This window comes from Gorilla gorilla, chromosome 8 (assembly GCF_029281585.2).
Source record: "Gorilla gorilla gorilla isolate KB3781 chromosome 8, NHGRI_mGorGor1-v2.1_pri, whole genome shotgun sequence".
Lineage (NCBI taxonomy): Eukaryota > Metazoa > Chordata > Mammalia > Primates > Hominidae > Gorilla > Gorilla gorilla.
In genome coordinates, this window is record NC_073232.2 from 86,168,854 (window position 1) to 86,192,868 (window position 24,015).

Here is a 24,015-nt window from a genome sequence, read left to right on the forward strand (position 1 = left end):
AGGTGAGGGAACCAGGTAGGGAGGGGAGATGGGCGAGGGTCTGTGGAGAGGGGCTGGAGTGAAATGGTTTGAGAGACATCATGTTTATAAAAGCAATAGAAGGTACGGTGGGGTAATACTTTCTATTTAATGCATTTTTCATTTTATTTCTTTATAACTAATATAAGGCACATTTTACATTTCAGATGAATTTACAACCAATTTTCTGGATTGGACTGATCAGTTCAGTTTGCTGTGTGTTTGCTCAAACAGGTAAAAACAAAAAATTTTCTTAGTTGTCTTTTCATTTCCGTATCTTGTATTGCTCTTTGACCAGTTAGGTTCATATGAGAACCTAAGTCATAATCATGCTGCTCCTTCTGGAAACCCTGCATTTGTTCCTCTCACTCAGAGAAAGGTCAAGTTCCTTCATGGTCAGGCTCCCCTCACCCCTGCCACCTGGGATGATGGGAGGCAGGTTGGCTGGTGAAGTACTAAAATGCTAGGGATTGAACACACTGCAAGAAGATCTTTTGAGAACATGAGAGTGTGTAAGTGAACAGAAGGCAAAAGCAAGTATATTTAGAAGCAAATGAAATAAATGTGTAGAATGGAGGATTATGAACTGTCCATTATTATCTGCAAAGACTTTCTGGAAGACATTCTCACTCTTTGATAAAAAAGTCTTGCAAAATGTTGGCATCATCTAGGAGAGCAGTGAAAATAAAGCTGAAAATGTATTTAACCCTTCTATAAAGATGTGGCTCCACATCTGGAATAATGGATACGCAGTTCTGTCCTCTGAATCTTGAAAAACTACACTGCATAGAGCAGTTTGATATCAGGATTGGAAGGACTTACTACAAGTAGTAAAAATGAAGCAGGAGACCGTAAAAGAAAGTATTGATAAGTTAATTACATAAAATCAACAATAACAAAAACATGCTGTGTCAGAACACCGTAAACAAGATGAGAAACTAAACAAAGGTTCCACTTCATTAATGTGTATAGAAATCCAATAAAAACTGAGGAACATAACAAAAAAATTTGCAAAAGACATAACAAAATTATAAAAGAAATGGTTAGTAAAAATATGAAAAAATGTAAAACCTGAAATTGATAGGCTTGACCAATGAATTGATATTCTAATTTACACTTATGAAATGAGCAACAGTTTTTTAACATTAAAGCACTTCGGTTGGAAATGTGGTAAAATGGTATTTGTACACTGCCATTTTGTGGGAGCTTATATTAGTAGTGTTGCCCTATGGTATCCATGGGGAATTGGTTCCAGGACCTCCTTCAGATACCAAAATCCACAAATGCTCAAGTCCCTGATATAAAATGGCATGATATTTGCATATAACCTACACATATCCTCCTGTATACTTTAAATCTTCTCTAGATTACCTATAATACTTAATACAATGTAAATGCTAGGTAAATAGCTTTTACACTGTATTGTTTAGGGAATAATGACAAGAAGAAAAGTATGTACATGTTCAGTACAGACACTTTTTTCCCCCATTTTTGATCCGTGGTTGCTTGAATCCACTGATTTGGAAACCACAGACACAGAGGGTCAACTGTATATTACTTTTGGATAGAAATTATTGTGTATAGAGAATTTTAGAAATGTTAATATGCTCTTCAACTTAGTAGTTAATTATTCTTTTGGGATTTGTTATAAGGAAATAATCAGATGTGTACTAAGGTTTATATATAAGATCATCAGCATGTGTATATGCATGTAGTACAGTATGTGTATATGTGTACTTGTGTTTATATGTGCATGTGAGCAAGCATGTGTGAATTGTGCACACATACATTTGGAAACAATCTAAATTTGTCCAGCATTAGAGTACACTCATATTGAAATACATAATCATTAAAAGCTTTTTAATTCTTTTTAAAAAGAATTTGTGATAAGAATAAAACACTTAGGATAAGGTATAAAAAACCGTATACAAAACTGTACAACTGTATATATAAAGTGCATCCTCAGTTTCACGTAAATAATACATCTATTAATATATATATGCTTGCTTCCCCTTGCTATTTATCTGCATAGGAAAAAGACTGGAAAGAAATAGGCAAAAATGTTAGCAACAGTCCTCTCTCAGTTAACAGATTCAGTGAGTTTGTTCTTTATGCTCTTATGTGTTTTCCAGATTTTCTATAAGAAGCATATGCTGGGTTTATAATCTCAGAAAAGATACGTTGGAGACAGTCTGTATTAGCACTTACCATGTAGAAGGCATACTCTTCCTTAGGTAGATGCAAAGAAACCTAAAACATACTTTGAACATAGAGCCTGAGAAATTCTGGGATTATGGATTAGATGAGTATGGACTTTTCAGTTATTTAACATACTGAAAGCAAAGGGAAAGCCTTGAAGATTCTTGTGAGTATGGTAGGAGTTAAATGACAAGAAATAATACTTTACCCAGTTTTGAGAGAACTCATGACATTTATGACAGTCGAGAATGATAAATTCTGAATTATGTCTTGTCTTTGATACAGAAGACAAGGAAGATAACTTATGTCTCTCTGTGGCTTTCAGTGTCAAGGTGATCCAAAATCACGGTCTCAAATTTTGCATTGTTCTCACCGATTTGTGGGAGCTAAAAATTAAAACAATTGAACTCACGAAGATAGTAGAAGGATGGTTACCAGAGGCTGGGGAGGGTAGTGAGAAGGTGGGGAGGAAGTCGGGAGTGTTAATGGGTACAAAAAAATAGAAAGAATAAGTATGACCTAGTATTTGGTAGCACAACAGGGTGACTGTAGTCAATATAGTTGTATATTTTAAAATAACTAAAAGAGTATAATTGGATTCTTTGTAACACAAAGGATAAAGGCCTGAGGGGATGAATACCCCATTTACCATTATATGACTGTTATGCATCGTATGCCTGTATCAAAATATCTCATGTACCCCATACATGTATACACCTATTTACCCACAAAAATTAAAAATTAAATTAAAAAATCCTGCTCTCTTTGGGGAAGGTCTAGTTTAGATGGTAACTAGGTCATAGTATTAATATTTAACATATGTATTGCATTGTCATTGTGATTCTGATTTTTCATTATTTTCTCTCTGACACTTCACATAAAATGTTCTGTTCTTTCTTCTTTCTGACAGATGAAAATAGATGTTTAAAAGCAAATGCCAAATCATGTGGAGAGTGTATACAAGCAGGGCCAAATTGTGGGTGGTGCACAAATTCAGTAAGTAAGGTTGCTCAAGTCCTTTCCATTTGTTCTCTGGTCATTTAGTGTGGCTCAGTGCTGTATCCTTCGGAAGCACATATTAATTTTTATGTAAATCAATACTTATTGAATAACCTACTGGTCTGGAGCTATGTGGTTCAACACAGGAGCCACTAGGCAGATGTGGCTATTGAGCACTTTTGTACAAATTAGAATTGCTCTAAGTTTCAAAGATATACAAGATTTCAAAGACTTAGTATTAAATGAATCATAATGGTGAAATGATAATTTTTGTATATTTAAAAATAATGTTATAACAGTGTTAAAATTTTCTCTTTTTCTTTTTTTAGTGTGGCTACTAAACAATTTTAAAATACATATATTTGTAGCTCATCTTTGTGGCACATATTATATTTTTATTGGAGAACCTTCAAAAAAATCCTAGTCATTTAGTTTGACTGTTTCAGATTTCCCCTTTTTTGATGGGGAGGTATAAATTAACCTTCCCAATTATATTTGAGTTAAACTACTGGAATTGATTTGCATCCCAATATAAGCTTATTGAGGTTAGTTAGGGTTTGGATTTTATTCACTTTTGTCATCTCTGTACTTTTGCTAATGTGGTACCTTCCACAAAGCCTACTAAACGTTCAGTGAGTCAATGAATGAATGAATGAATATATCAAAAGAGAAGGTAAGGAGAAGTCATTTTGAGGTTGTATAATTTATTCACAGAATGAATAACTAATATCAGAAGATCTCAAGGGGTTACTGATTTTGTTTTCATGCAGGCATTTGGGCCCAAGTTTCAAGTGCCTATTTTTGTATGCCTAAGTGGTCAAGTGTCAGATATGTTGTATGGTTTGACCACATGAAAGAAAAAATGAGAGGTTTTGTTGTTTTTCAAAAATTTTGTAATGGTACTTTCTAAAAGTGGTGTGTTGGGATTACATTGGCAACAGTGGAGGAAATATGGAGTGTTGTGAGTTTGTCTCAGGCAAGGCTTATGTAACTGAAGCTCTTGGTTTTCATATCTGAAAATGAGGATGATAATATCCGCTTTATCTATTATTACAATAATTAGAATTGATGAACTTAAAGCAGTTTCACTTAAAAACTTCTAAATAAGTGGTAGCTGCTATTATTGTGAACATATCCATTTTATGGGTACTACAGTTTATCTGTAGTTAAGGATTATCTTAGCCTTTGAGCTTTGGAGCATAATTCTTAAAATTTTAAAGGCTTTCTGAATATATTCAGTGAAATTGTATTTCGGTGTCATGATCGTAAATTTCGTGGATTGATTAGTATTTAGAAATGTGTAATTCACTAGGATCTTGTGCTTTGGTAGGTAGTAGTTTAGGTTTAATAAATAGTGCAGCTTTGAATTATCTGATTCTTGGTATTCCCTTCCAGTTGTTGATTACATAAATACTCTCATTAGTATGATGTTTCTCTTAAAAAATCTTATGTAAAAACCATTGTGTATTCTTTAAATTTAAATATCTTCACTTACTGTTACTTTATACAGCACCATTAAATTGATATTTGATAAATAAATACCATATATAATGTCACTGTTTCCCCCACATTTTCACATTTCATGAAACACCTTTATTCACAGTCTTTATATAGATCTTTAACGGCAGTGTTTTTGAATTCACTAAGGTACTTTTCAGTTATCTGATTAAATTTTTATTTCTAAGTTGTTTGATGTATACCACATTTAAAATCTCTGTCATTACTAGAAATTTTACTACTGCAAATATCCATTCACCTGCCATTAGGAACTTTTTTTCCTTTTTTGAAATTTACCTGCCATTAGGACCTTTTACCCTTGTCATATACTTACTATTTTGCTTTTTAAAAGTTTTTTAAAAACTTATTTACAATAATAGCTAATACTTAAAGTTTTTTCAAACCTGTGGGAATACTTATTTAATCAGTGCTAAATTTCGTGTTGTCCTTTTAAAAAATGCCATAATTAATTGAGATGTTTTTAAGCTCATCGGTTTTCCCTAAACATCGGGTTGTTTAGCATATTGCAATGGGGAGAGTGCCACATAATATGAGACGCTTTGTAAGGACTTTTCAAAGGGAAATTTTGGAGAAATGATCTGATATTTGGGTGTATGTATACATTATTAGTAGCCATTAACCATGCTCAATTAGTGATTTCACTAAAGAAATTGCTTTTGATTAGATACTCTGAATTACAAGATAGAGCATTTACTGTGTACACTTGGGTCAGTTCTGGGAAAGGTATTACTTTCTTGGAAATGATTGTTTTTTAACAAGAACACTTACCACAGTTTGGATGAAGGGAGCATTTTGTTTAAAAGCCAGAATTGGGGTACATTAGATGTGATTTGATGTTTTGCGATTTAATTGCTTATTTGCAATTATCATGTAAAAAGGTTTGACCATTACACTTTTCATTTATACCTATATTTTATATGTCACTTAGACATTTTTACAGGAAGGAATGCCTACTTCTGCACGATGTGATGATTTAGAAGCCTTAAAAAAGAAGGGTTGCCCTCCAGATGACATAGAAAATCCCAGAGGCTCCAAAGATATAAAGAAAAATAAAAATGTAACCAACCGTAGCAAAGGAACAGCAGAGAAGCTCAAGCCAGAGGATATTACTCAGATCCAACCACAGCAGTTGGTTTTGCGATTAAGATCAGGTATGGAAGCCCAACTCTGTGAATACCTGCGTGTTTACTTGAGGCATTCGACACCAGCTTTATGTAAACTCTGACCAGTTTCTGTTGAAGGCTCGTTTTTACATGTGGACTGGCACTCAAAAATGTGGAATTGTTTAAATTTTAGAAAATTTTTGCAGATATAACAATTGTAAGACATATATACTTGGAATAATATTAAATGTTGCCTAATATTCAAAGTAAATTTTGTTAAAGATTCAGAAAGTATTAATTAGCTTTAGTGAGTTTTAAAAATGAAAGTGTTCATCCTCTGGTCTAATTATATAATATATTATAAAAGCAACATTTTAACCTGTTCTTTTCCTTTGTATTTGTTTAGTATTATTAAACTGTTAAGGTTTTTGTAATTATGTCTGTTAGTCCCACATCTAAACATGAAGGAAAAAACAAGCCCTCATCCTCGCTTTTCTGGTTTCCGACCTTTCTTGTCAGGAAAATGGTAGAGTGGCCCTGTCCCCTGACTTCCCTCCTGGCCCCTCCTCAACCAGGTCAGCCCTCTCCTCCTCATCCTGCTCTAGCAAAGCTCCACCATCGCCTTCAGCCCGCAGACCCAGGGGACCCTTGTCAGGGCTTTTTTTTTTTTTTTTTAACTCTTCTGTACCAAGTAACACTTTGTACTTTTTGAAATGCTCTCCCCTTGATCAATGATACCACTCCTCGGTTTTTCTTTGTGTCTCTTAACCATTGCCTTCCAGGCCTCTTTTTGTGTCTTTTTTCTTCCTCCCTTTTTGCAGTCCACCTAAATGTCAGTTTTCCTCTCGTGGCTTTAAAACCCAATTGTATGCTGCAGCAACACAGACTTTTTTTGAGCTCCAAACCCATTTCTCCAATTGCCTATTAGAAATCTATATAGAGAAAACTACAAGTTAAAATTTTAATTACATTTTCATCCAAACCTCTCTCCTGTATTTCCTAAGTAAATTACATTAACATCTCTTGTATCTCTCTCTTCTCCTCCTTCATCATCTCTCTCTGGGTTTCTTTTGTAGATTAGCTAGTCTCTTTGCCTCATAATGATAATAAAAATAAAATAATAAAAAATAATAATAAATAAAAAATTATTTTTAAAGCTTTCTGCCAGGTTTTCTAAAGTAAAGATCGGATCATGTTATTCACTTGCAGGGAGTGGCATCCCACTACACACAGAACAGAGTTCACAACTTCAGTGTCTAAAAAGTCAGTTGTACCCTATCACGTGTTCTGCCTTGCCCTCCCCAGACTAATTTATGGTGTTCTATTTGTTTTCTTCTCTTACAAACTGACTTTTTGTCTGTTTTGTCCACTGTGGATTGGGAATGTCTTTTTTATCTTTGCATCCTGAAGGCCTGGTGTTTTAAGTATTTGTTGAATGAAACTGAATTCATACCCATTGAGTTACTTATGGAATTCCCAGGTTTTTGTAAAAATTATGACAACCTGTTTTATTTTATTGTGTTTACCATGTAAACCACATTTATTTGGTTTTTCTCGTTTGCATTTGATTGCCAACAGGCAAGTTTCATTTTCTAATCTCTTGTCTAATTAGGGGAGCCACAGACATTTACATTAAAATTCAAGAGAGCTGAAGACTATCCCATTGACCTCTACTACCTTATGGACCTGTCTTACTCAATGAAAGACGATTTGGAGAATGTAAAAAGTCTTGGAACAGATCTGATGAATGAAATGAGGAGGATTACTTCGGACTTCAGAATTGGTAGGAATGTTGGGAACATTGACCATTTTCATTATAAAGTCTTGGCAATTCTCAAATGTTGTTTTATATTTTCTTCCTTTGTTACTCACAGCATACTTGTGAGATAAACAAGCCAGTTTTTTAGCCTTTTCTGAGTGGAAGTTGATATTCCAGTCACACGTTTAATAATCTTTTCTGCCACCTTGTTCATCTGTCACTGGATGCTACTGTTTGACACAGATTGTACCTCATAGATAATGACTTGCATGCTTATTTTCATACTAACTTGATCATTTATCTTATGACTTACTTTATTTTATTTTTATTTTAAGAGTTTCACTCTTGTCGCCCAGACTGGAGTGCAGTGGTGTGATCTCGGCTCACTGCAACCTCCGCTTCCCGGGTTCAAGTGATTTTCCTGCCACAGCCTCCCGAGTAGCTGGGATTACAGGCGTCTGCCACCACCCCCAACTAATTTTTTGTATTTTTAGTAGAGATGGGGTTTCACCATGTTGGCCAGGCTGGTCTCGAACTCCTGACCTCAGGTAATCCAGCTGCCTTGGCCTCCCAGAGTGTTGGGACTACAGGCGTGAGCCACCACGCCTGGCCCTTATGACTTATTTTATAAACATGTGTTGAGTGCCCAGATTTTATCTAATTGCTAATTAGTATGTCTGCACCTGCCCGTACAGCCTGATCTCATCTTAGACCTGGATTTTTCATATGATGATGATCTGCTTTCCAAACCTTATTTTTCCCATTTCATGCATCCCCAGCTTAACCTCTTTTTTGCCTGCTTCTCTCCACTCCTGTTGCTGCAGAGGTTTAGCAACAGAATATTACAAAGATTTGACAGTTATGAGGCCTAAGAGCTGCCTTTCAAAAATTAGCCCTATTTTAGTGGAAACATTAAAAAATAGCACTTGCTTAAAATGTTCTTTTATTCTGTAAGCATAATTCAAGGACCATGGCATTAGGGAGCTCCTACCAAATTAGTGTTTTTTAAAATGGCCAGAATTCTAGAATATTTATTTATTCATTTGTTCAGCATGTCATTATTGAGAGCTGGTGTGCTAAGAAAATGAATGTGAGTTATTTTTAAAGTAGGGAGGCAAAATAAAAAGATTGTCTTAGGTCTTAGTCCATTTGTGCTGCTTTAAGAAAATACTATAAACTGGGTGGCTTATGAACAACAGAAATTTATTTCTCACAGCTCTGGAGGTGAGAAGTCCAAGATCCAGGCAGATTGAGCATCTGGTGAGGTCCCTCTTCTGGGTTCATAGATGATACCTTCTTGCGATGTACTCACATAGCAGCAGGGGGACAGCAGCTCTCTGGGGCTTCTTTGATGAGGTCACTGTAGGAGTCTATTCTTACGTTGCTATAAAGACATATCTGACACTGGGTAATTTATGAAGAAAAGAGGTTTAATTGGTTTACGGTCCTGCAAGCTCTACAGGAAGCATGGCGCTAGCATCAGCAAGGCCTCTGGGGAGGCCTCAGGAAGCTTCCAATCGTGGCAGAAGGCAAAGTGGGGAGCAGGCTTTTCACATGGTGGGAGCAGGAGCAAGAGGTGGGGGGAGGTGCCACACAATTTTAAATAACAAATCTCATGAGAACTCACTCACTATGGTCAGAATAGCACCAAGCCATGAGGGATTGATCTGCCCCCATGATCCAAATACCTCCCACCAGGCCGTACCTTCAACATTGGGGATCACATTTTAACATGAGACTTGGGCGGGGACAGATACCCAAACTGTATCAGTTACTAATCCCATTCATGAGGGCTCTGCCCTCATGATCTAATCACCTTCCAAAGGAACCACTTCCTAATACCATCATGTTGGGAATTAGGTTTTCAATGTAGGAATTTTGGGGTAACACAGACATTCAGTCCATAGTAGCCTACATTTGGTAACATAGATGAATTTTTTAAACAATGCAAATCTCTGTCTTTCCATCTATCCATCCATTCATTCATTTATGTGCCATTTTTTTTCTTTGCAGGATTTGGCTCATTTGTGGAAAAGACTGTGATGCCTTACATTAGCACAACACCAGCTAAGCTCAGGAACCCTTGCACAAGTGAACAGAACTGCACCAGCCCATTTAGCTACAAAAATGTGCTCAGTCTTACTAATAAAGGAGAAGTATTTAATGAACTTGTTGGAAAACAGCGCATATCTGGAAATTTGGATTCTCCAGAAGGTGGTTTTGATGCCATCATGCAAGTTGCAGTTTGTGGAGTAAGCGCATTCATTTCCTATCAGGGGATATTGTTTCTATTATGTGTGTGAATTTTAAGTGTGATTTTACTATGATAATAGAAAAATTGACCTTAATTTTCATACATTTGATTATCTTAGAGAAGTAATTTAAGTAAACCCTTAAATTGCCTCTATACATAAAGTGCCTTTATAAAAGCATATTTAATCTTTATGCAAACCACACAGTTAGTTTATTCATGCGGGCTTTTAAAAGACAGAATGCTAACCATTTGAAACAGTGGGGCAACCTCTCTGTACTGTAGCTGGTGGTCTGGATTTTAGAAAAGCCCATGTGTCCTAACTTTCTGGCTTTGTACTAGAGATAGAATTGATGTTATTATCTGAGGCATCACCAGGAACCTTGAAATTGCTCAAAGGGGGAGTGTCTTGTATCATTTTCCTTTGGTCAGTTTTCTTCTCACTGTCTTTGAAAGACACATCTTTCTCTTGTGTCTTAGTAATTCAAAAAGAGAGAACTTTTTAAGCTCTAGTTTTTAAGCTATATGAATAGATGTATTTTGAGAAGTGATACAATATTTGTAATTTTAATTGTAAGATTTTCAGTAGCAAGCCCATCCCTATTGGTTCAATAATTGGTATTTTATGATCCATGTAGCAGCTATGTATTTTGAGATGACACTTTAATGATGTGGCTGAGGCTGAAACTAGAAAACATTGTCATGTCAAGTTTGTCCTGCGTACCTACTCTTGTCTCATTTTTGTTCCCTCCAGTGCCCCCATTCTCTAGATGACCTTCTTTGATTTTAGAGGCCTCTTAGTGGTTATTTTTCAGTCACTTTTTGCTAAGGTGCTAATTGATGCCCAAAATAATAAGTGAAGGAATATGGATAGTAATTAAGAATTTTTCTATCACCACTGATGCTGGGCAATTTACTCAGACTCTCCAGGGCTGTTTTCTTCTCTTTAAGAAGGGATGATAATCGTATCTACCTCATAGGGCTCTTGTGAAGTTAAAATGCATCAGTCTCTATAAAGTACCAATGAGCATTCAGCAAATATTAATTCCTATATTGTTATTACTTTCGACTTTTCACTAGAGTGTTTGCAATTTAAGGTTAGTCCGTGCTGTTACAGCTGAAGCAAGTAGCATTCCAGGTAGTACCTAGCCTTACACCTCTTTTCTTACTAGCCGTTGATGTGTGAACCTGTTAGCAGCTCGTTGTGGGGAGGGCATTCTCTGGGCTGCCTCTAACTAGGCCTTAACCTGTGGGATTAAACAAGCCATAACACCCTTGGTTGTGGCTGTTTTTCTGTGTTGGTCATGCTGATCCACTCCTCTAGATGCAAAAGAATCAGACATTCCACTTTTGAAAGATTGCCAGTATTAATAAATGTGATTCCCACCTTAAAGTATTTTACTCTTATGAAGATCTAAACAGACGTATTAAATAAATTAACGAAAGCAGGTAAATTCCTATAGTCCTATGATTTTATAATTATAAATTACCATAGTGACAAGAAGATTTTACAGTTACTTTAGATTCTTTATTGGAAAGGGCAAGAATAAAGTAAATGAGCGCATGAACAGTACTGATTGAGGAGTTAGAATGGGTGAAATTATCCTTAAACAAGATACTTATTTCTGTTATAAAAAAAGGAAGCCTCATATGGTGGGCTGATAAGGTGCATGGCATAGAACATAGAGCAGAGATGGGTGGATGGGGACAAGACAGCAGCAGTGGGGTAAAGTAAGGATAGGCTCAGACACTTTCATTTATTCAGCAAATGCTCATCGAGGGCTTACTGCTTGCCAAGCAGTGTGCTGGCTTGCTAGCTGCTGGAGATATGATGATAAGCAGAACTAAACCAAACAAAACAAAACAAAAAAACAGTTTTTAAAAAGAACTGAGAGATTGAGAGATATGGATGGTCAGGCAAGATATCGTTGTACATGGGATGGAAGAGCTTCATTCAGTGGGCTTTGTGTATTTCTCAGCAAGATAATTACCATTGTATAAAGAGAAGACACAGAAAATACAGAATTAGGTTAAAAATACAATGGTGGCCTATATGAAAATTAAAGGATTTTTGTTGAATTACTGTGAATAGTGTTTTAAAATTGAAATCCTTTTCTTTTCAAGTCACTGATTGGCTGGAGGAATGTTACACGGCTGCTGGTGTTTTCCACAGATGCCGGGTTTCACTTTGCTGGAGATGGGAAACTTGGTGGCATTGTTTTACCAAATGATGGACAATGTCACCTGGAAAATAATATGTACACAATGAGCCATTATTATGTAAGTGCCTAGTTCCTTACATAGTGAATGTGTTTATGTTGGATTTTAATGTTTAATACTAAGAGCTTGTGGGTGACTGGCTTGGGGTTTCTCAGGGTTTGAGGTTTTGCTATTTTGGTAAGTAGGGGTCCTGATTGAAAGTGCAGGAAAGCTAGTGTGCTGTTTGTGAAGATGCAGCTTTGTATTTGCTTCCTTCTGCTCAGACAGGGGCCTCACTGGGGTGGGAAAGGGATGCCCAGATGCCACTTTCACTCTTTGCCTCAACTCCCCGCCCACAGCATTTGGTAGCACAGTCAGTACTATTTCTAAATAAATAATTTATCTAGTCTCATACTCTTTGTCTTATACGATTTTTAAAAGCAGTCACTCTGCCTTTATTGAAAATAAATATTGGCAAAGCATTCAAGTTCTAGAAGAAATCCAAATGGTAAATCTTGGTCTTTTTCTTAAGTTGTAGATAATAGAATATTTAATTACTGACTATTCTTTAATTTCATTGTCCTTATATTTAATATACATAGATAATCTTACTATTTAAAACCTTTTGAATATGGAATTTTTTGTTCATACATGAAAGTAAAGAGAAGAGGATTAGCAATTCATGTATACACACGACTCACTTCAGCAGTTTATATTTGATAGTTATTTGAAAGCAGTCTTGTAATCTAGTTATATGTGTGCAACTAGATGTAATCTAGCTATATATGGATTATATATGTAATCTAGTTATCTAAAGCAGTCTTGTAATCGAGTTATGTGTAATCTTGCATGTATAACTAGATTGAAAAATTAGAAGAGATTATAAGGGTGTATTTAAATACTAAATTATATTACTTGATTTCTTAGGATTATCCTTCTATTGCTCACCTTGTCCAGAAACTGAGTGAAAATAATATTCAGACGATTTTTGCAGTTACTGAAGAATTTCAGCCTGTTTACAAGGTAAATGTGTGAGATAAAAAGAACAAAATTCTAAACATTTTTGGTTGAGTTGTTAGAGGCAAATCATGTCTGAATTGAAATGTGGGAAAATGCCACCAGATAGGCAAACCGAATTTTACAAAAGTGGTTTATATTAATTTTTAATCACATATTATAAAACTGGTTTCTAGGTTTGACTCCTAAAGTTAGTTAGGAGGAAACATGAGAACTGGCATTTAAAGATAAAAGTTGCTCAATGGATGCTAATTGGTTGAATGAATAGCAGTTGTATTTCACGTGTTTTATCTTTTAATTGCAGGAGCTGAAAAACTTGATCCCTAAGTCAGCAGTAGGAACATTATCTGCAAATTCTAGCAATGTAATTCAGTTGATCATTGATGCATACAATGTGAGTACATCTTAAATAAGATCAGTTTTGGACAATATCATGTTGAGAATACTTTGTACAAAGAAAGTAAAACTTCCTTCATACACACTTTAACGAGCCAAAAGTACTACAGAAAACTTAAAATTCTATATCTAGAGGAAAAACTTTATACATATTGTCTTACAAAAGCAAGATTCATAGCCTAAACAAAGTGAAAATGTGATAAAGGCGTGTGGGGAGTATTTCCAAATAACTGTTTATCATTAAGGAATAGATCTCCTTGTTAGAAAGCAGTTGTAAAACATAACTTACATTTAAACTTACAGGATTTCTCCAATCTTTTTCCTCCCCAAAATATCCTTTATAGAGTCATCTATTCTGATGAATTGTGCTAGAAAAGTTTTTTTTTTGGCCAATTCTTCTCTTCCCATATATTCAGAGGATATAGGTTTCTATTTCAGGAGGTACACACTCATATATACGTATACCATAAAATATATAAAAATGTAAATATACATGTGATTTGCCTATTTCGAAAAGATTTATAGTGTTGTTTTCCCCTCACAGATGGGAGGAAGTTGAATTGAAATTAAAGAGGAATTGGCTTATCCTTTTTGAGCATAATTCAGTGTACTTTAATCACACCGAGTTAGCCTTCATTAATAATCATTTAAATAATCTGAAGGCAGTTATAATATGGTAACCCTTGTGTGTCTCGTGCACCACTTTCAGCCCCCATCCCCCTCACCCTTTGGCAGCTTGAATTTTAGACATTTTTACTTCATGTCATGGGGGTACCATAACGCTTTGGAAAGGCCAGCCTACCATATGAGGCTTCCCTTTTTTATGGGGTACCATAATGGTTTGGAAAGGCCTGACTCGGAGGGGTTTTTATAAAGGTTTTTAATATTTTACTTGTTCCACAGCTTTTCCCATTCTCTCCTGTCTTAGATAATTTTCCTAACTCTTGTTCTTTCAGGGGTGTGAACAAGAGATAGCTTGCCATTGTACCCTTCTCCATTTGTCCTGAATAGTCTCATATGTTAAACAAGCCCTGGCTTGAATCCTTCCTTCTTGGGGGATTTTGTTTTTTTTTTGGCTGGGCTACAATGGTTCCTTAAGCAAATTTGTTCCTAGACTGCATAGTTGATTGTTTACCCTAGTCCATAGTTAGCTGGAGAGGTAGGACTACAGAAATGCCGTTTTGCTGATGGGGAAGACAGCATTTATTTCGTTTGTTTTTTGGGGGGTTTTTTTTGTTGTTGTTTTTTTTTTTTTTTTAGATGGAGTCGCACTCTGTTGCCCAGGCTGGAGTGCAGTGGTGTGACCTTGGCTCACTGCAACCCCCGCCTCCTGGGTTCAGGCGATTCTTCTGTCTCAGCCTCCCGAGTAGCTGGGATTACAGGTGCACACTGCCATGCCCGGATAAATTTTTTTTTTTTTTTTTTTTGTATTTTAGCAGAGATGGGGTTTCACTGTGTTGGCCAGGCTGGTCTCCAACTCCTGAGCTCAGGCAGTCCACCTACCTCGGCCTCCCAAAGTGCTGGGATTACAGGTGTGAGCTACCACACCCGGCCTATTCCACATTCTTAAGACTCCTCCTAATTAGTAACAGCCCTCTGCACTGTGTGATCCTGAGTATTTTAACTCAGTGATTAAAACAGGAATACTCTTTTCAGTTGTGTATTTTATTTTAAAGATTTGATCCTTGTTAATTAAAACCTGTTTCTCTGGCCTCTGTGTTTTCTAGTTACTCAATTGGATTTGGCTTGTAGATACTGTATTGAAATATATTTTTTTCTGAATAGTTTATTTATCCATTGGTTTTATGCATTCAAGTAGCATTTTGTTTGACTTTTCCTGTGTATAATTAGGCATTCTTTTAGTCCCTTTCCTCAGAAGTCATTTTGGAAAACGGCAAATTGTCAGAAGGAGTAACAATAAGTTACAAATCTTACTGCAAGAACGGGGTGAATGGAACAGGGGAAAATGGAAGAAAATGTTCCAATATTTCCATTGGAGATGAGGTATGTTGTATAAAGCATTTTCTGTAGAAAACATTGGTTATTTATAAGCAAATTTAGTTTATACTTTGAGAAACATTACAATAAGTGAGCAACTTTTTGAAATATTTTTTAGTAGATTTAAATTGTTTAGTTGGTTGTTAATCTTTTTTTTCCCTTCAAGGTTCAATTTGAAATTAGCATAACTTCAAATAAGTGTCCAAAAAAGGATTCTGACAGCTTTAAAATTAGGCCTCTGGGCTTTACGGAGGAAGTAGAGGTTATTCTTCAGTACATCTGTGAATGTGAATGCCAAAGCGAAGGCATCCCTGAAAGTCCCAAGTGTCATGAAGGAAACGGGACATTTGAGTGTGGCGCGTGCAGGTAAGCTGGGTGTTGTCAGACAGTGACGGAGCTACATTGGTTTAGAGAGTATAGGCAGGTCATATTTTGGGACATCCAGAGAATATCTCTCTATTTGGAGCAAATTATTTTTTCCAACCACGGTTGCTCACCACAAGATCAGTTTGATGATCTTGTGTGTGATATTTATAGAAAGTTCCTTCCTGCCTTTTTTTCTTAAAGTGATTACTCTTTAAAATAAAAGATTTTATAGCCATGAAAGAAGTATATTCAACAAATTGTTAAGGTAGCGTTTCTCTCATGTGAGAGCAATCTGAATTTTCTAGAACAAAATAAGCTTGTGTAAAATACGTTTATAGGAAAATGTTTTGGAAAAACATCAAACCGATGATGGCGATTTCGTCTGGGAAATGGAATTATGAAGCAGTAGAAGATGTTTGTCTTGTACTACATGTACTTCTGCATTGTTGGAATAATTTTTAAAAAATAAATATGTGTTGTAAAATACAAAAGAGAAAATGGTATTTTCAGTATGTAGAATCTAGTACTAAGAAAACTAACAAAATTACTTCAGATTTTATTTTCACACTGTGGTTACTTTTTGTAATTGAAAATTAAAAACTGAGTATACATTGAATACCGCTTTCTCCGTAAAAGAATAGGAAGAGGGAAGAGTGTTTAATCCAGTGTCAGCCCCAAATGACTAGGCTTAGAAGGCTATTGACTATGAAAGAAATATATGGCTTTAGCTCACTATCAATTTTTAATTGTCTGTGCTAAGTAACAATTTAAATGTTAGAGTTTCTTTATCTTCCATGTTGTACATATCCTGTTTTAATCATGCAGGTCCATTTTTAGTAAAATGTCATTTAACCAAAAAGATTATCTTGAAAATACTTTGCCTTTCTTTCCTTTATATTTTTACCAGATACAGAATCAGTGCAGTCAGTGTCCATGAGCATTATGTGTTCTAAAAATACACAGGGAACCTGAAAAGTCTGCACATGTAGGATAAATTTATTTTTGAATAGTAGTTATATTTTAAGTGGTATACACAGTATGTTTTTCTTCAACTTCCATACACTTTTTTGCATGTGTTTATTGTATTTTTTTAGGTTAACAGACCGTTGCTTTAAATTTAGACAGTTCACCTGGAATAGTAAATGTAATAGCATACCATTTGAAAATGTAACTAACGTGCTCTTTAAAATTAAGTTTATTCTGCCTTTCCACATGTGTCATTCACTATTTATTGCTAGATTACATTTTTGTCTTGACCAAAATGGTTACTTTCCTGAAGAAATTTTTTTCCTAGACTCTTGCATATATTCCGTATGAACTTGAGTGGCTGGAATGTACATGTGCGCCCGTGTATGTTTGTCCCTGCTTGCACATGTGTGTACACTTTACTACACGACTGTGACTTGTGGCATGGACACTCCCACCTAACAGATTGGGAGCTTGAAGAGATTTTTTATAGTTTTATTTTCTTTCCCAGTTTTTCCCTTTTAAATTATTATTATTATTATTATTATTATTATTATTATTATTATTATTCCCTCCAAGATTCTTCTTCTTCTTCTTCTTTTTTATTATACTTTAATTTCTAGGGTACATGTGCACAACGTGCAGGTTTGTTCCATATGTATACATGTGACATGTTGGTGTGCTGCACCCATTAACTCGTCATTTACATTAGATATATCTCCTAATGCTATCCCTGCCCCCTACCCCCACCTTATGACAGGACCCACTGTGTGATGTTCCCCACCCTGTGTCCAAGTGTTCTCATTGTTCAGTTCCCACCTGTGAGTGAGAAGGTGCAGTGTTTGGTTTTCTGTCCTTGCAATAGTTTTCTCAGAATGATGGTTTCCAGCTTCATCCATGTCCCTACAAAGGACATGAACTCATCATTTTTTATGGCTGCATAGTATTCCATGGTGTATATGTGCCACATTTTCTTAATCCAGTCTATCATTGATGGACATTTGGATTGGTTCCAAGTCTTTGCTATTGTGAATAGTGCCGCAGTAAACATACGTGTGCACGTGTCTTTATAGCAGCATGATTTATAATTCTTTGGGTATATACCCAGTAATGGGATGGCTGGGTCAAATGGTATTTCTAGTCCTAGATCCTTGAGGAATCGCTACACTGTCTTCCACAATGGTTGAACTAGTTTACAGTCCCACCAGCAGTGTAAAAGCATTCCTATTTCTCCACATCCTCTCCAGCACCTGTTGTTTCCTGACTTTTTAATGATCGCCATTCTAACTGGTGTGAGATGGTATCTCATTGTGGTTTTGATTTGCATTTCTCTGATGGCCAGTGATGATGAGCATTTTTTCATGTGTCTGTTGACTGCATAAATGTCTTCTTTTGAGAAGTGTCTGTTCATTTCCTTCTCCCACTTTTTGGTGGGGTTGTTTGATTTTTTCTTGTAAATTTGTTTAAGTTCTTTGTAGATTCTGGATATTAGCCCTTTGTCAGATGGGTAGATTGTAAAAATTGTGTCCCATTCTGTAGGTTACCTGTTCACTCTGATGATAGTTTCTTTTGCTGTGCAGAAGCTCTTTAGTTTAATTAGATCCCATTTGTCAATTTTGGCTTTTGTTGCCATTGCTTTTGGTGTTTTAGTCATGAAGTCCTTGCCCATTCCTGTGTCCTGAATGGTATTGCCTAGGTTTTGTTCTGAGGTTTTTATGGTTTTAGGTCTGACATCTAAGTCTTTAATCCATCTTGAATTAATTTTTGTATAAGGTGTAAGGAAGGGGTCCAGTTTCAGCTTTCTGCATATGGCTAGCCAGTTTTCCCAGCACCATTTATTAAATAGGGAATCCTTTCCCCATTTCTTGTTTTTGTCAGGTTTGTCAAAGATCATATGGTTGTAGATGTGTGGTATTATTTCTGAGAGCTCTGTTCTGTTCCATAGGTCTATATCTCTGTTTTGGTACCAGTACCATGCTGTTTTGGTTACTGTAGCCTTGTAGTATAGTTTGAAGTCAGGTAGCGTGATGCCTCCAGCTTTGTTCTTTTGGCTTAGGATTGTCTTGGCAATGAGGCTCTTTTTTGGTTCCATATGAACTTTAAAGTAGTTTTTTCCAATTCTGTGAAGAAAGTCATTGGTAGCTTGATGGGGATGGCATTGAATCTCTAAATTACCTTGGGCAGTATGGCCATTTTCACGATATTGGTTCTTCCAATCCATGAGCATGGAATGTTCTTCCATTTGTTTGAGTCCTCTTTTATTTCGTTGAGCAGTGGTTTGTAGTTCTCCTTGAAGAGGTCCTTCACATCCTTTGTAGGTTGTATTCCTAGGTATTTTATTCTCTTTGAAGCGGTTATGAATGGGAGTTCACCCATAATTTGGCTCTCTGTTTGTCTGTTATTGGTGTACAGGAATGCCTGTGATTTTTGCACATTGATTTTGTATCCTGAGACTCTGCTGAAGTTGCTTATCAGCTTAAGGAGATTTTGGGCTGAGACGATGGGGTTTTCTAAATATACAATCATGTCATCTGCAAACAGGGACAATTTGATTTCCTCTTTTCCTAATTAACTGATGGGCTTCCCTTTGTGGGAATATTGTTATGTGTTATTTCTTTCTCCTGCCTGATTGCCCTGGCCAGAACTTCCAACACTATGTTGAATAGGAGTGGTGAGAGAGGGCATCCCTGTCTTGTGCCAGTTTTCAAAGCGAATGCTTCCAGTTTTTGCCCATTCAGTATGATATTGGCTGTGGGTTGGTCATAAATAGCTCTTATTATTTTGAGATACATCCCATCAATACCTAGTTTATTGAGAGTTTTTAGCATGAAGGGCTGTTGAATTTTGTCAAACACCTTTTCTGCATCTATTGAGATAATCATGTGTTTTTTGTCTTAGGTTCTGTTTATATGATGGATTACGTTTATCGATTGCCTGTGTTGAACCAGTCTTGCCGAGGGATGAAGCCAACTTGATTGTGGTGGATAAGCTTTTTGATGTGCTGCTGGATTTGGTTTGCCAGTATTTTACTGAGGATTTTTGCATCGATGTTCATCAGGGATATTGGTCTAAAATTCTCTTTCTTTGTTGTGTCTCTGCCAGGCTTTGGTATCAGGATGATGCTGGACTCATAAAATGAGTTAGGGTGGATTCCCTCTTTTTCTGTTGATTGGAATAGTTTCAGAAAGAATGGTACCAGCTTCTGTTTGTACCTCTGGTAAAATTCGGCTGTGAATCCGTCTGGTCTTGGACTTTTTTTGGTTGGTAGGCTATTAATTATTGCCTCCATTTGAGAGCCTGTTATTGGTCTATTCAGAGATTCAACTTCTTCCTGGTTTAGTCTTGGGAGGGTGTATTTGTCCAGGAATTTATCCATTTCTTCTAGATTTTCTAGTTAATTTGCATAGCGGTGTTTATAGTATTCTCTGATGGTAGTTTGTATTTCTGTGGGATTGGTGGTGATATCCCCTTTATCATTTTTTATTGCGTCTATTTGATTCTTCTCTCTTTTCTTCTTTATTAGTCATGCTAGCGGTCTGTCAATTTTGTTGATCATTTCAAAAAACCAGCTCCTGGATTCATTGATTTTTTGAAGGGCTTTTTATGTCTCTATCTCCTTCAGTTCTGCTCTGATCTTAGTTATTTCTTGCCTTCTGCTAGCTTTTGAATGTGTTTGCTCTTGCTTCTCTAGTTCTTTTAATTGTGATGTTAGGGTGTCAATTTTAGATCTTTCCTGCTTTCCCTTGTGGGCATTTAGTGCTATAAATTTCCCTCTACACACTGCTTTAAATGTGTCCCAGAGATTCTGGTATGTTGTGTCTTTGTTCTCATTGGTTTCAAAGAACATCTTTATTTCTGCCTTCATTTTGTTATGTATCCAGTAGTCATTCAGGAGCAGGTCATTTAGTTTCCATGCAATTGAGCAGTTTTGAGTGAGTTTCTTAATCCTGAGTTCTAGTTTGATTGCACTGTGGTCTGAGAGACAGTTTGTTATAATTTCTGTTCTTTTACATTTGCTGAGGAGTGCTTTGCTTCCAACTATGTAGTCAGTTTTGCAATAAGTGCGGTGTGGGGCTGAGAAGAATGTATATTCTGTTGTTTTGGGATGGAGAGTTCTGTAGATGTCTATTAGGTCCGCTTGGTGCAGAGCTGAGTTCAATTCCTGGATATCCTTGTTGACTTTCTGTCTCGTTGATCTGTCTAATGTGGACAGTGGGGTGTTAAAGTCTCCCATTATTATTGTGTGGGAGTCTAAGTCTCTTTCTAGGTCTCTCAGGACCTGCTTTATGAATCTGGGTGCTCCTGCATTGGGTGCATATATATTTAGGATAGTCAGCTCTTCTTGTTGAATTGATCCCTTTACCATTATGTAATGGCGTTCTTTGTCCCTTTTGATATTTGTTGTTTTAAAGTCTGTTTTTTCAGAGACTAGGATTGCAACCACTGCCTTTTTTTGTTTTCCATTTGCTTGGTAGATCTTCCTTCATCCCTTTATTTTGAGCCTATGTGTGTCTCTGCACGTGAGATGGGTCTCCTGAATACAGCACACTGATGGGTCTTGACTCTTTATCCAGTTTGCCAGTCTGTGTCTTTTAATTGGAGCATTTAGCCCATTTACATTTAAGGTTAATATTGTTAGGTGTGAATTTGATCCTGTCATTATGATGTTAGCTGGTTATTTTGCTCATTAGCTGATGCAGTTTCTTCCTAGCATTGATGGTCTTTACAATTTGGCATGTTTTTGCAGTGGCTGGTACCGGTTGTTCCTTTCCATGTTTAGTGCTTCCTTCAGGAGCTCTCGTAAGGCAGGCCTGGTGGTGACAGAATCTCTCAGCATTTGCTTGTCTGTAAAGGATTTTATTTCTCCTTCACTTATGAAGCTTAGTTTGGCTTAATATGAAATTCTGGGTTGAAAATTCTTTTCTTTAAGAATGTTAAATATTGGCCCCCACTCTCTTCTGGCTTGTAGAGTTTCTGCCGAGAGATCTGCTGTTAGTCTGATGGGCTTCCCTTTGTGGGTAACCCAACCTTTTTTTCTGGCTGCCCTTAACATTTTTTCCTTCATTTCAACTTTGGTGAGTCTGACAATTATGTGTCTTGGAGTTGCTCTTCTCGAGGAGTATCTTTGTGGCATTCTCTGTATTTCCTGAATTTGAATGTTGGCCTGCCTTGCTAGGTTGAGGAAGTTCTCCTGGATAATATCCTGCAGAGTGTTTTCCAACTTGGTTCCATTCTCCCTGTCACTTTCAGGTACACCGATCAGACATCGATTTGGTCTTTTCACATAGTCCCATATTTCTTGGAGGCTTTGTTCGTTTCTTTTTACTCTTTTTTTTCTCTAAACTTCTCACTTCATTTCATTCATTTGATCTTCAATCACTGATACCCTTTCTTCCACTTGATCGAATCGGCTACTGAAGCTTTTGCATGCATCACATGGTTCTCCTGCCATGGTTTTCCGCTCCATCAGGTCATTTAAGGTCTTCTCTACGCTCTTTATTCTAGTTAGCCATTCGTCTAATCTTTTTTCAAGGTTTTTAGCTTCTTTGCGATGGGTTTGAATATCCTCCTTTAGCTCGGAGAAGTTTGTTATTACCGATTATCTGAAGCCTTCTTCTCTCAACTTGTCAAAGTCATTCTCCGTCCAGCTTTGTTCTGTTGCTGGTGAGGAGGCGCATTTCTTTGGAGGAGAAGAGGTGCTCAAATTTTAGAATTTTCAGCTTTTCTGCTCTGGTTTCTCCCCATCTTTGTGGTTTTATTTACCTTTGGTCTTCGATGATGGTGATGTACAGATGGGGTTTTGGTGTGGATGTCCTTTCTGTTTGTTAGTTTTCCTTCTAACAGTCAGGACCCTCAGCTGCTGGTCTGTTGGGAGTTTGCTGGAGGTCCACTCCAGACCCTGTTTGCCTGGGTATCACCAGTGGAGGCTGCAGAACAGCAAATATTGCAGAATGGCAAATGTTACTGCCTGATCCTTCCTCTGGAAGCTTCGTCTCAGAGGGGCACCCGGCTGTATGAGGTGTCAGTCAGCCCCTACTAGGAGGTGTCTCCCAGTTAGGCTACTTGGGCTCAGGGACCCACTTGAGGAGGCAGTCTGTCCATTCTCAGATGTCAAACTCCATGCTGGGAGAACCACTACTCTCTTCAAAGCTGTCAGACACGGATGTTTAAGTCTGCAGAAGTTTCTGCTGGATTTTGTTCAGCTATGCCCTGCCCCCAGAGGTGGAGTCTACAGAGGCAGGCGGGCCTCCTTGAGCTGCGATGGGCTTCACCCAGTTTTAGCTTTTTTTTGCTCTGTTTACCTACTCAAGCCTCAGCAATGGGGGATGCCCCTCCCTCGGCCTCACTGCTGCCTTGCAGTTCAATCTCAGACTGCTGTGCTAGCAGTGAGCGAGGCTCCATGGGCGTGGGACCCTCTGAGCCGGGCATGGGACCCTCTGAGCCAGGCGCGGGATATAATCTTCTGGTGTTCCGTTTTCTAAGAGCATTGGAAAAGCGCAGTATTAGTGTGGGAGTGTCCTGATTTTCCAGGTACTGTCTGTCACAGCTTCCCTTGGCTAGGAAAGGGAATTCCTTGACCCCTTGTGCTTCCCAGGTGAGGCGATGCCCCGCCCTGCTTCGGCTCACACTCCATGGGCTGCACCTACTGTCCAGCAAGCCCCAGTGAGGTGAACCCAGTACCTCAGTTGGAAATGCAGAAACCACTTGTCTTCTGTGTAGCTCACGCTGGGAGCTGTAGACTGGAGCTGTTCCTGTTTGGCCATCTTGGAACCTCTTAAATTATTTTTGTTTTGTGTGATTGCAATTTTGGCATGTTTCTTCAGGTGCAATGAAGGGCGTGTTGGTAGACATTGTGAATGCAGCACAGATGAAGTTAACAGTGAAGACATGGATGCTTACTGCAGGAAAGAAAACAGTTCAGAAATCTGCAGTAACAATGGAGAGTGCGTCTGCGGACAGTGTGTTTGTAGGAAGAGGGATAATACAAATGAAATTTATTCTGGCAAATTCTGCGAGTGTGATAATTTCAACTGTGATAGATCCAATGGCTTAATTTGTGGAGGTAAGTAAAGGGCCTGAAGTGGTTGTAAGATGTGATCCCATCTAATGCCACGAAAAATCTTGAGTTTAGTTGGTGCATAAGTAGAAAAGGGGTAGCTTGAGGGTCAGTCCCGCCCCTAGGTATACTTTCTCACATGTTGTTGCTTATTTTACTTTTCAGTCAA

At 37.3% G+C, this 24,015-nt stretch overlaps 1 protein-coding gene across 2 annotated transcripts in view; it reads left to right on the forward strand.

Annotated features, from left to right (window-relative positions):
• Positions 1-24,015, forward strand: part of ITGB1 (integrin subunit beta 1) — a 57,892-nt gene that overhangs the window by 22,559 nt on the left and 11,318 nt on the right. For both annotated transcript variants that reach the window (XM_031015488.3, XM_004049247.4), the window contains exons 2-12: positions 186-252; positions 3,128-3,213; positions 5,663-5,885; positions 7,450-7,620; positions 9,610-9,848; positions 11,972-12,127; positions 12,974-13,069; positions 13,368-13,457; positions 15,323-15,463; positions 15,624-15,823; positions 23,614-23,852. In XM_031015488.3, the coding sequence (XP_030871348.3) occupies positions 186-252; positions 3,128-3,213; positions 5,663-5,885; positions 7,450-7,620; positions 9,610-9,848; positions 11,972-12,127; positions 12,974-13,069; positions 13,368-13,457; positions 15,323-15,463; positions 15,624-15,823; positions 23,614-23,852 (1,708 nt within the window). The remainder of the gene's footprint in view (positions 1-185; positions 253-3,127; positions 3,214-5,662; positions 5,886-7,449; positions 7,621-9,609; positions 9,849-11,971; positions 12,128-12,973; positions 13,070-13,367; positions 13,458-15,322; positions 15,464-15,623; positions 15,824-23,613; positions 23,853-24,015) is intronic.